At 36.7% G+C, this 13,868-nt stretch overlaps 1 protein-coding gene across 1 annotated transcript; it reads left to right on the forward strand.

Annotated features, from left to right (window-relative positions):
- The first annotated feature begins 951 nt into the window (after positions 1 to 951).
- LOC110816729 (transcription factor bHLH94-like) lies at positions 952 to 2,745 on the forward strand. Its single transcript, XM_022045044.2, has 3 exons — positions 952 to 1,745; positions 1,879 to 2,271; positions 2,520 to 2,745. The coding sequence occupies exons 1-3, from the start codon at positions 1,299 to 1,301 to the stop codon at positions 2,640 to 2,642; spliced, it is 963 nt and encodes a 320-aa protein (XP_021900736.1). The 5' UTR covers positions 952 to 1,298; the 3' UTR covers positions 2,643 to 2,745.
- Positions 2,746 to 13,868: the final 11,123 nt, after the last annotated feature.

The raw sequence follows: 13,868 nt of genomic DNA on the forward strand, positions 1-13,868 counted from the left end.
TTAAATATTCGTGCCTTATTATAAAGTCCATTTTCGTATTAACGGAGAGAGTGAGCTTTTGGTGGTCACATGGATTCCTCTGCTCAACTACAGGCTCCTGGACTTACCTAAGCTGTGTTTGGCATTTATAAATTTTTAACTCTTTATATTATTCTTCAATCTTATTCCATCTACAAACAGAATCTCTCTGGGTTTCTATCAGCTGTCGTCATTTTTCTCTTTTTTAAGTTCCAAATGTCCAACAACATCATTAACACTATACACATATTTTATGTAATGGATATTCAATTAATTAATCTAACTAAAAACTCATAACATAACATAACATGTAAGTTAGTTGTTAAGACTTTTATACTTTATTTTAAGGTTAAGAATTTAAATTTTATTAAAAATATATAGTTTAGTACTTTATAAATTTATTAAACTCTAATAATAATTAGTGTGTAATACTTAATTTACGAAAATATGAAATTTAAATTATTAGTGTAATAGTAAAATAAGTTGTGTTATTAGGTTAAGTTTGATTTCAGCGAATTTTATGAGAGAAATATTCAATAACTATCTTGAGATAAAATTTCAATAAATTCATTATATTTTTATATATAAAAAATATTTAATGAAAGACTAAATTCTCTTAAACTATATATTATTTTAATTGGGCACCTTTAATTTAATTTCTTAATTTCTATTATAAGACAAATCATTTTCATCTTCCTCAGAAAAGACAAAATTAGCTTTTGATTTCTTAGAACAATTTAATTATAATCAATAATAAATAAACTAATCAATTATTCTAATTTTGTCTAATGAACAGAAAACTATTTTATTATTTATATAAAATTAATGGTTTTTCTATTTTTCACTAATAATTGAACAAAACCCACACACAGACACATTAGTGTGTGTGTATATATATATAATTACTGTCCCCAAACTCAATGAGGGACAAACAGATTCTCCTTCTTCCCGGTTCCTCTTTCATGCAATCTCACGTGCAAAATGCTGTAGATTTTTTCTTCTTTTTTTTTTTTTTTAATTAAAAAAAGTTTTAGGATTAGACTCACTGATCAACTTTCTCCACAGGCGTATATGATAAAAAGGCTACTTTGTTTGGTCTTTTGGCTATGTATCTCTTTGGCTCTTTTCTCAAACTCTCCTTTTCCCTTTTCCCTTTTCCCTGATTTCGGTTTCTTCCCAGAAAATAATTTCTTCTAGTTACCTTTTCAAATCCTTTTGATCTCTCTTCCCATCTTTCCCTTCAAATCTTCTTTTAAGACGAGGAAATTTGGTAGAAAAAAATGGCATTGGAGGCAGTTGTTTACTCATATTATAATCCCTGCAAGGATTTCTACTCATTATTGACTGAAGGAGGCGGCTATGATCAGTATCTTTTTCAAGAAGAAGATAAACCCCTTCTTGGTCTCCATGAAAACAGTAGCTTCCGAGATGGGAAGGAATCCTGGGATCATTCTCTGTACTCTTCCCCTGAAGTCTGTACTGCTACTGTCGATCAGTCTGTTCATGGAGTTTCAGGTGGGTTTTCTTTAATGGAGCCGAGAGTACGGCCGGAAACTGCGGCGGCGGGAGGTCGCCGGAAAAGAAGAAGAACAAAGAGCACGAAGAACAAAGAAGAAATCGAGAACCAGAGGATGACTCACATCGCCGTCGAGAGAAACCGCCGGAAACAGATGAACGAGTTCCTCGCAGTTCTCCGGTCTTTGATGCCACCTTCTTATGTTCAAAGGGTTAGTATGTATTTCACTATTTCTCTATACGCCATGTTTTTTCTTTTCTTTTTTTTTTCTTTTCTTAACCTAGGTAAATATATTTTTACCATAATTAACATGCCTTGTTCTTGTAAATTTTTACCACCAACAGGGTGACCAAGCATCAATAATTGGTGGCGCCATTAACTTTGTGAAGGAATTAGAACAGCTTTTACAATCCATGGAAGCCCATAAGAGAACCAGTAACGGCGTCTCTCCAGCAGTACCTTTTGCAGATTTCTTCACTTTCCCTCAGTTCTCGACCTGCACCGCCGCCACGGAGTGCAGCGCCGCCGTCAACTCGCCGTGCGTCTCGGCCAAAAACGCGGCGGAGATCGAAGTGAGCATGATAGAGAGCCATGCCAACGTAAAGATCCTGTCCAAGAAACGACCCAGACAGCTCTTGACAATTGTGGCAGAGTTTCAAAGACTCAAACTCAGTATTCTTCATCTCAATGTCACAACTACTTTCGACGAAATGGTCCTTTATTCAATTAGCATCAAGGTATGTAAAACTATCATTCACACACACACATATATATATATTATGTAGTTATATGTATACTGAATTGTTTTTTTTTTTCTTTCACCCATTTATCATTTTCAATACTAGGTAAAAATGAAAGTAAATATCAACCCATTTCCTATTATTAAAACTTAATTTAGGTTAATTTATTATATAATTAATTCTTTTTCTAAGTTATTATATATATTTATGTGTGTGTGTATATTTATATATATATATATATGTAGGTTGAGGAAGGATGCCAGTTCAACACAGCAGATGACATCGCAGCTGGTGTCAATAACATGCTATGTAGAATTCAAGAGGAAGCGGCACTTGAATTATCTGGACGATTAATTACAATTAGTTAAACCATGTAAAACGCTAATTAATATGTGCAATTAATTTTCTTTTTAAATCTCTTTGTATTCTTTTTTATAATCTTAAATTAAATCTCCCTGTAATTGTGGTGTACGTGTCTTCTTCTTCTATAATGGTGATATATATATATATACATATATAATAATGTAGTTATAACAATAAACTTATCTTCTTATATATTAAAAAATAAGAATAAAATTTATATTTGCATTGAATTTTTTATTCATATTCTTTACAATTAAATTAGGGGTAAAAATAAACAAATTAAATATGATTGTATCCATACGCGTAGTAAGGAGGGTTTTTGGTGGGATTATTAGTAATTATTAAATAAAATTTTCTTTAAATTTCTTCATTATAAAGTTGAATTTTTTTATTTTTATTTTTAATCTTGAATGATTTTTTTTATGACCCACCAATGCAATTATTAGATAGATGGCATCAAATTAACAATATTGTCTCCGAGCTAATTTACATAAACATCAATTGTGCTCTGAATGGTATAGTCAACATGATAATAAAGAACTTTAATTTCTGTATAAACCATTTACACCCGTACACATGTATATATTGATTAAACATCATTAGGATTTATATATAAATTACCCTCCTCTTTTTTACATTCATTTTTCTGGGTATTTTGTTCTCCTTCGCGGAAGCTGCAAAGAGAATAAAGTTTCTTTTTCCCAATTATATATATATATATATGTGTGTGTGTGTGTTAATTTTTTTTTTTTAAAAAAAAAAAACATTAAGTGGGGGATTTTTAATTCATTTTAGTTATTTAATTAAAAAAATAAAAATAAAACTAGTTATCACATAATCATTTTTAAACCAAAGGCTAAATTAAGTTCAATTTTATTTCTACAATTTTATAAAAAAAAATGTTATATATTGTTTAATATTAACGGTAACCAAACATTATATATTACTAACAATAACCAAATATTACATATACTGATAATAACTAAACATTATATATTACTTAACTCTTATTTTATAATATATTTATAAAATAATAAATTTTATATTATTAGTAAAGAAAATTTAGTTGTTATATAATATTTTATTTGTTTAGAAATGTAATAAGTTAATATTAAATTTAGTTTATTTATTGTAATTTCAGAAACATATTAATTAAGTATTTAATTTTATTTAATTAAATAATATATATCAGTCACCACTATCCTATAATAAGTTTTGTATGATTACTGAATTAGAGTAAGATAGATAGAAAGGTATTAACCATAAAATGGGAAGCTTTGTTTTGGTAGTATATGTGCTATATAAGCGTGTGTGTACATAGAAAGGAAACATTGTTGGTGTACTTGTCAATAACTTGATTACTATTCATGATAATCATGGCTATTAATTTTAATAATTATGTTTGTGGGTGTGAAAATTTATCATAATCAATAATTTACACACTTTTAATCCTTCTTGTGGGGATCTACAGATGGATCGAGGCTGGCTTAGGTAAGCAGCACTGTTCTTCCACGTTTAGTTATTTTCTAAATTTAATTTATTATTGCTGCAAGGAATTCTTCGTTTTAATCATTGTAATTTTAATTAATTACTTAATTTCTTAATTATTAATTAAGAAAGCTAATTAGTGGCTGGGCTGGCTATCATGGTAGCAACGATTGATTTGGTACTGCAGCGGACACAATGACAGACAATTCTGTATATTGAAATGATGCCTAATAATTCTGTTTTTTCTTCTTCAACTATTATTATTTTGAGTTGGATTTTCCTTTTTAGTTCACATATATTTTAAATTTTGGAAAACAAAAAAAGTGTTAAATGTAAGTTTTATCTATATTCTAAATTGTAATATGCACATACACAACCATGTTTTGCCTCGTATCTTTAGTTTGTGGGTGTATATATATATATATATATATATATATACATATAGAGAGAGAGAGAGATATATATATATATAAATGTAACGTGCACATATAGTAAAGATAAATTACATTAAATAATTAAACGCCTAATGCAGGCAGAAGATTCATTAGATTTTTGTTAGAACTTTAGGGAAAAAGAAAAGTGGTGCCTAAACCTAGCTGCCCGCCATGAACAACTTTTAATTTATAAAATTCTTTACACGAACACAAACACTTTTATGTACATGTATGTATATACATACACACGCACGCACACATATATCGCAAACACAATACAATTTATTGAGGGAAAATAATTTTGTTTGGAAGAAAAGAAAAAGAGACAGAGAGGAGGACATGCGTCAGTGTCAAATGAAATTGAGGTGAAAGTTAATTAGGGAGATCCAGGTAAGAGCCAAGAAGTTTCGTGAGTGCAATGATTACAAATCCAAATCATTATGTGATTTTTGAAAACATTCCTATACGAACTTACAATTCTGCGTTAACTTTATCATTTCATATTTTATGCCTACAATTTTTTGTTCTCTTTTTTTTTTTTTTTTTTTTTTTTTTTTTTTCTCACAAACTACTGAAGTTGAATTTAGGATTTTTTTTTTCTATCCATTAAATTGTTAAAAATATTCATGTTTTATTTTTATTGAATATTTTTTATTATTATTTAATTATGTTTTGCTACATTTAGTATTTTTAGTTTTATGTTAATTTATTTTTATTAATTTATATGAGTATTTAATTTAATTATTATACGTACTAGTATTTGACAAAGTTTTACAAAAAAAAAGTAAGTAAAAATTATATAAAATAGTTGCAGATCTAATAAGAAGATAAAGGTTTGGAAGAATAAAACTCTAGATCTGTCGTTTTAAAATCTCTTCTCGATCGTCCGAAAATAAATAAAATAAATATTTATACAAAAATGATAAGCATTCGCATCTCTTTTTTTTTTTTGTTTTTATCTGTACTTAAATAAATAATATTTGCATTAATACATGTACATATACACAAGCAAACACACACATTTTACAAACGTATGATTACTGCCTCATACGCATTCTTACCCATTATGCTTTGTGTACTCCAAGTGTCATACATTTTAACAATTGTTAAATTAAAGTCGCTAAAATGTGTTGTAGGCGACTGAATAGGTAATGTAATTCTAATTAGTATTTGTATATATATATATATATATATATTTGCAACATTTTGATACCAAAACACAAGCTTGTTGTATATGATCATGATAATATAATTAATTATCCAGTTTAGAGGTTGACCATCAATGGTTTGACTTCACCTCGTGAACATAAAATCAATTTGGTGAAGATATATATTATTCCTTTCACCAAACCATGCAACTTATTTTTGGCCTATTTAATTAATTTTAATTAAGCAAGCACCAAGATTTTCTTGGACCGTATCCGCCCACGAGTACCTTAATTAAATTGATATCATAAATTCATATGTAACAAATTATTGACCAATTAATGCAAATTAAAATAATTTATATACATTTTTCTATAAATTCCTAACTATAATCACCAAGAAAAATTTAGTTAAGACTATTAATTAATTCATTTACTTAATTAGTACGGCAATAAAATATGTATAATATCCGGACTCGAAAATTAGTTCAGGATCAATTTTAATAATTTAAAAATAAATAAAAATATTATTTATAAATTAATTTAATATAATTTTGTTAAATTATTAAAAAAATAAGTTATGAATGTAATCGAAAATAATTTTGAGAAAAAAAAGATAAAAATTTGAGTTCGAATGGTGTTTTTGAAAAAAAAAAAAAAAGAAACAATGGGTTAAAATGCAAAAAAGAAAAAATTCAGCCATGTAGGATGACCCAGTCAGCAGCCCCGATAAAATGGAGCACGCTACGTGGCAAGACACGCTGACATCGGCGCCACGCGGGTGATCCGCATGCCCAGTAATCGGAGGGCCCAGGATCGATCCCGCGCACGTGGACGGCTCAGATTCGTTCATTCATTAAAGTCGATCGGACAGACGAGATCAATCACGATGAACAGTTTAGAGTTATTTTTTCATTATACGTGATCAGACGGATAAGATCAATCGTAATGAACGGCCCAGATCGACACGGGATGAGTATAAATATTTCGTATCGCATGGGAATCCAAACCTTAGCCGCCAACCCCCGTCGGAGAAGAAGAACCAGGTGTAGGAAAAAGAGGTTGACTGCCGATTGCCACCGCACCGGAGGCATCGCCAGGTGCCAAAAAAGGTAAAAGATTTTCATACCCGCTCGAAATTCGATTCTGAGCATCCCTGTGGCCAAATCGGAGTGAGAGGGACGACAGATGAGCTAGAAATCGCGAGCAAAGCCTGGTGGAGACGCTGCATCCAAAACTCAAAAAATTCATTCGATGAGCCCCTTTTCACTTCTCATTTTATGCGATTTTTTGGTCATTGTATTCATCGTCATTTTTTGTGTAGGTTAGCCAAAGAAAGAATCCTAGCCGTGAAGGAGAACCGATGGAGCCACCACACCCGAGGTCCTTCTACCGGTAGTTCAGTTTTTGTGATTTTTTGGCCAACCGAGCTCCATTAACGTGTTTTTTTTTGTAGAGATACGTGCAAAACTGGCCAAAATCGGTCAGGTTGAGGCAAATTGCCGCTATAGACGGTAAAGCTGGTGCCGGAGCACAGTGACACTGCCGTACCGAAACCCCAAAATTGGTCGAAAAGAGTTTTGGATACCGATTTTGAATTTTTGGGCATGTGACAAGTGTTTTGAATTTTCACATAAAAAATTCAAGAAACTTGGTACTTGTTGGGAGGCGTAATAGACAACACAACGTCTCAAAATACCGATCTAGTTAAGGATCCCTCATCCTATTCTCCGTTACGGTAAATTAAGACTCAATGATGTATAATTTTGAATTTTTTATGAAAAATTATAGAACCCTAAAAATAGTTGCAGGTCACTAGTGGAGGCGGAACCGGTTAGTTCATTATTGTCCCGATTTTCTATTTATTTTTCTGTGCTGCCCTATTTTCTTGTTATTATAAGGTGCATGTTCTTAAATTATATTTTCTATAACCTTATCAATTTATCTAGTTTATTCGGTTATATACCGTCAGCATAAATATAATTTAATTGATCTGTAAATATAATATAAGATATTAGTGTGCGTGGTTGGTTATTTTATTAATGAAAATCTTTATGTGAAAGATTTACTGGGTACCTAGAGAAAAGGCAGACGGGCTCAGTACATAGAAAATCCTACCGTGAACATTGTCGCAGTCGAATAGGGCTGAAAAGTCCCTTATCGAAAAGGTTTAGGAGATATGGTTCACCATCATACCAGACGGGGTATTGAGGTGATGGAATATTTGGCGCCCATTACCGGATGTGATATGGGGATGACCAGTTAATTGTTTAAATTGAATATTGGGTTCACGAGTAGGGGGACATCCCTATAGACCCTAGAGGAACCAGTAAGCAAGTAAGAAAGGAAAGTTGTCATCTCTTATTCTCTTATACGTAAAAATAAAAAGTGGTATGAATATGGATATTCATAGCATATTCATAGCTTATTTTTGGAAAACTCATTATGTTAAGTACAGAATAAACGGTTTTCTTTATATTGAATGAATTTACTCAAATTAAGAACTCCATTAATTTTCTTATGATTTTTAGCAATCTTAAGTTTTTTATATCTCTAATTATTATGATAATATTGCTACGTTAGTGTAGCTCACCTTTTCATTAACCATTTCAAATCAAGAAAATAAAGATCCAAATCTCGATCAGTAAGAGGATTATGAGTAGTTCATCATCCAGACTCTCTTCAAGTGCTAGTGAAGGTTGTCCTATGAGGCTTATTTATTTGCTCTTCTTTTTATTTTTTTAATTACCCTTTATATTTTAGTAGGGACATTCCCGTAACCCTATTGGGCATTCTAAATTATTATGTAAGGAATCTAAACCCTAACTCTATTAATCGCTTTCGTATTTAAATTATAAATTCATTTCCTTTAAGGTTCTGGGCTTTTACAGTTGGTATTAGACTCACGTTCTTCAGAACTATTCCTTACACAAATACTTAAAAACACAAAAAAATAAACTATCATTCAACCCTTCCTTATGAAATGCAGATACAAGAATATGAGGAGAGGAAGACCCCCACTAAATCGAGCAGCTTGGGATGGTTTGCTTTGAGAAGATGTTGACCGACTCTTTGAGATGTTGGAGAGACTCATCTCTGCCCAGCAAGCTTGAGAGGAAATGAGGGAGTTGTCTGACCCTTACCCACTACCACAGTTTGAGCCACCCTTGCAGCGGAAAGATCTAGAGTCATCTCAGTACAACCCTACTCCTCCACCATACCATCCGGCACCACCACAATACAATCTGGTTGTAACGACCCCAGAAATTTTGAAATGAAATATGTATATTAAAAAGGTCAAATGCGGAAGCGTAACAAAAATTTGATTTAACATCCCTTACACTAAAACCAAAAACGTGCTCAAAGTAATAAAGAACAAACTAACTAAAAGAAAAACTCGAAAATAAAAGCTATAAATATGACTACGGAGTCTTCAGGCGTCCCCTTCGCCGTCTTCCTGCGGAACGGGCTCGGGAACTATGTCTTCCTGATCTGAAATGATTAAATAAGGAATGAGCTACACCAGCCCAGTAAAGACATCACACTATCTCACCGTCACGGAGGTAAAGGTGGGTATAAAATACAAAAGGACCAATGGAGCATAGTTTACAACAAAACTCGTTTATTAACATAAAAACCTTTACTATCCACTTATCTCGGTGAAATTCACAAAAAACAAGATACGAAAGCAGTAACATTATCATTATCATGAAATCATATGAGCTGTATAACATAACACTTATCACACCTTTGCAATTCAATCATTATACAACATATTCTTCCTCATTTACCAGCCTACTAGTATCCATGGGGATCCATAGGGGTCCCGCTACCCGTGAACCCTTAACACTTGTAATCAGATTCCAGGGCCGTCCCCATACCCCGTTCGGTATGGGTGCCGAACACATAAGGTCTCCATACCCCGTCCGGTATGAGAGACCACAATCCCGGTAGGGTTCCCTACGGACCCGGTCCGTCCACCATCTCCCAGGATATCTAGTCAGGCTGATCACATTATACAATTATCAATTTACATAACCTTTCATTCCCCTTTTCCTCAGTCAGCATCATCAATTCACACACAAATAAGCAAACCAGTAATTTATGCCCAACAAGACAACATACAGCATTGGTTTCTCAGTCATTCAACCCATAATCAATAAAACAGTAAAATATGCACACGAAACTATGAAATGAAAACATCAGACCTCATACTGCATTTAAAACTGTAAAATAGGCCAAATAACAGTTAACCGACAAACACACCAGACTCGGGCTCCATTAGCGACCTTAAGCAATTTCACACATTCGTTGATTCAAGAAATACCGTTTTATCATTATTGAACTTTAATACCGTGATAGGAAATAGGGTGAGGAGTCCTTACTCGTTTCGGGGTCCGAACACGGCTCCACAGTGCGCCTACAGGCTGTCCCTAATTTTTCCTGAATTTTTCCCGGGGAACTAAAACGCACTACTGGTACCTGCACGTGTTCCAAAAAATCCCAAATTAGACCCAGGGCCCCTTTCGGCCAATATCGCAATTCTGGCACGGCAGCTCCGCCGTGCTCCGACGACGGCGCCGCCGCTTGCGGCAGCGATTCGCCTCGGGTTGGCCATTTTCGGCCGAATTCGGCCACACTTACATCGGTCCTTGTGATAAAACAACCCTAGGGCCCTCGGGGGGCCAAAAAAATTACGAAAAACTGAAGCTTACCGGCGGCAGTGCTCTCGGGTGCGGCGGCTCTCCAGCGAGGTTCGTGTTTTGGTGATTCGGCTCCGATCAAATTGTAGAGAAAAGAATGGTGATCATGGTGATATAAAAATTGCATCAAATGGAGGCCGGGAAGGGCCTCATCGGAGGCAAAAATCGAGGAGGGGCGCGGCGGCGCCGCTGGGTTTCAGCCGTTTGGCCGGGATTTTGGCTCCGATTTGGCCACAAGGGAACTCAGCGTGGAAAAACGAGTTGGGGCTATGAAATTTACCTCGATCGGCGGTCAGAAAACTCCCCAGTGTGACGGCGGGTGGCGGCAGCCGGCTCCTCCGGCGTCTGGTTCGTCTTCTCCGGCGAGGGTAGGCGGCTAGGGTTTTTGTGGTCAGGTGTGGGGGTTCTATTTATACCCTTTTGCCTTTTGATCTCAGAGGTCCATTTTGATTAAATCTGGGCCGTCTGTTTTTGATTGAATCTGGGCCGTCCGTGCGATTGCATCTGGGCCATCCGTGCGCACGCTTGATCTCGCCCGTCCGTGCGCGCGGGGACGCTTCTGGGCCGTCCGATCGCGCGCACACGGATCGCCCACATGGCCCGTTCCCTGGTCGACGTGGTCTTGCCACGCGGCAGGTCCTGGTAGGCCAAGGCTGCTGACTGGGCCGCTGACGTGGCTGCTGACGTGGCGCTCTTTTTTTTTTATTAATTAAACTAAATAAAATTAATAAAATACTAACAAAAAATGCCCAAATTGTTTGGGCGTTACAATTCTTCCCCCCTTAAAGAAATTTGGTCCCCCAAATTTGCCTCTTGCTCTTGATCGAACAGATGGGGATACTGGGCTCTAAATTCTGATTCCAATTCCCAAGTAGCCTCCCTGGGCGTGTGGTTCTGCCACACGACCTTTACAAATGATATTTTCCAGTTGCGGAGTATTCTGCTCTCTCGGTCCATGATACCGACCAGTACTTCTTCATAAGACAAGTCCTTTTGGAGTGGAAGCGGTTCATGAGCCAAGACATGAGAAAGGTCTGGGTTGTACTTACGTAACATAGATACGTGAAACACGTTGTGAACCCGGGAGAGCTCAGGAGGCAGTGCAAGTCTGTAGGCAGCGGTACCAATCTTGTCTAAGATTTCAAAGGGTCCAATATATCTGGGGTTTAATTTTCCCCTCCTGCCGAACCTACTAATTCCCTTGAAATGAGTGACCTTAAGAAACACCCGGTCGCCTTTCTCAAAAGCTAGGTCTCTCCTCCGGGTATCTGCATAACTCTTCTGCCTACTCTGAGCCGTCTGAATGTTCTTCTTGATTTTAACTATCTTGGACGTGGTCTCCTCTACCAACTCCGGGCCGAACAATCTTCTATCGCCCACTTCCTCCCAATAAATCGGTGACCTGCACGGGCGCTCATATAGCGCCTCATATGGAGCCATGCTGATACTTGTTTGGTAGCTGTTGTTGTAGGCAAACTCTATCAGGGGTAGATGGTCGTCCCAATGGCCCCCGGAGTCAAGGACACAAACTCGGAGCATATCCTCAAGTGTACGAATTGTCCTCTCTGATTGTCCATCAGTTTGGGGGTGGAATGCAGTACTAAGAGACAGCTTTGTTCCTATAGCTTGCTGGAAACTATTCCAAAACCAAGAAGTGAATCTGGGGTCCCTGTCGAATACCACTGTCACTGGGACTCCATGCAGTCTGACTATCTCCCGAATATACATTCTTGCCAACTTGTCTAAAGAATCAGTTATTCTGATGGCCAGGAAGTGGGAAGACTTAGTGAGTCGGTCAACAATTACCCATATAGCATCATGTCCTGATCGTGCTTTGGGTAGTCCCGATACGAAGTCCATGGTGATATGTTCCCACTTCCACTCTGTAATCGGTAAAGGCTGAAGTAACCCACCTGGGCGTTGATGTTCTGCTTTGACCTGCTGACCTACCAAGCACTTAGATATAAAGTCGGCTATATCTCTCTTCATCCCATTCCACCAGAACCGAGGTCGCATAGTTTGGTACATTTTTGTACTTCCTAGATGCATGGCAAACCTTGAACTATGGGACTCCGTCATGATGTCTCTTTTTAACTCACTGTCGTCTGAGACACATACTCTGTCCTTGAAACGAATCAATCCATCGGCAGAGATCTGAAATTCTGAACTCACTCCCTGTTCTGCATCCTTCTTGCGGGTTACTAGGGCGGGGTCGACGGACTGAGCTTCCTTTATTCTTTGGATTAACTCGGGTTGGACTGCTAGGTGGCCCAAACATGTGGCCCTCTTCAGATCTCGCAGTCGAACCTGCTACGTGGCCCCAATTGACCTGCATTCTGAAACCATCAAATGGGCTAGGGTGTCTGCACTTTTCCTACTGAGGGCATCGGCTACTACGTTGCCCTTACCTGAATGGTATAAGATGTCACAATCATAGTCCTTGAGGAGTTCCATCCACCTTTTCTGACGCATGTTGAGATCCTTCTGAGTGAAGATGTGCTTCAAACTCTTATGATCGGTATAGATCTGAAAGGTCTCTCCATACAAATAATGGCGTCAGGTTTTCAAGGCGTGTATGATTGCGGCAAGCTCTAAATCATTGGTAGGATAGTTCTTCTCATGATTCTTTAGCTGTCTAGACCCATATGCTATAACCTTTCCATGCTGCATCAGGACACAACCCAGGCCCAGATAGGAGGCATCACTATAAACTGTATACCCTCCTGATCCACTCGGTAGAGCCAGCACGGGTGCAGTAGTCAGTCGCTTTTTCAATTCTGAAAAACTCCTTTCGCAGTCCTCATTCCATTCAAACTTTGCATTCTTCTTTGTGAGTCGGGTTAGAGGAGCTGCTAGACTAGAGAACCCTTCGACAAACCGGCGGTAATAATCTGTCATCCCCAGGAAGCTGCGAATTTCCTTAACTGTTGTCAGCCTTTCCCAACCAAGTACCGCTTCAACCTTTTCGGGGTTCACTGATACCCCTTCCTTCGATATAACATGTCCTAGGAAGGCGATTTGCTCGAGCCAAAATCCACACTTGCTCAACTTTGCATACAACTTCTTTTCCCTGAGTACCTGTAAGACTTGGGCAAGATGATGCGCATGTTCTTCTCTACTTTTTGAGTATACTAAGATATCATCGATGAACACGATGACAAATTGATCCAAGAACTCTCTGAAGATCCTGTTCATTAGATCCATAAAGATGGCCGGGGCGTTGGTTAGCCCAAACGGCATGACCAGGAACTCATAGTGTCCGTACCTGGTTTGGAATGCCGTCTTGGGGATGTCTTCTGTTCTTACCTTTACCTGATGGTAACCTGATCGTAGATCTATTTTAGAAAAGACCCGTGCACCCTGCAACTGATCGAAAAGGTCATCAATCCGGGGAAGAGGATATTTGTTCTTAATTGTTACATTGTTTATCCTTCTGTAATCAATGCACAGTCTCAACGTTC

This window comes from Carica papaya, chromosome 1 (genome assembly GCF_054855325.1).
Source record: "Carica papaya isolate Zhongbai chromosome 1, ASM5485532v1, whole genome shotgun sequence".
Taxonomy (NCBI): domain Eukaryota; kingdom Viridiplantae; phylum Streptophyta; class Magnoliopsida; order Brassicales; family Caricaceae; genus Carica; species Carica papaya.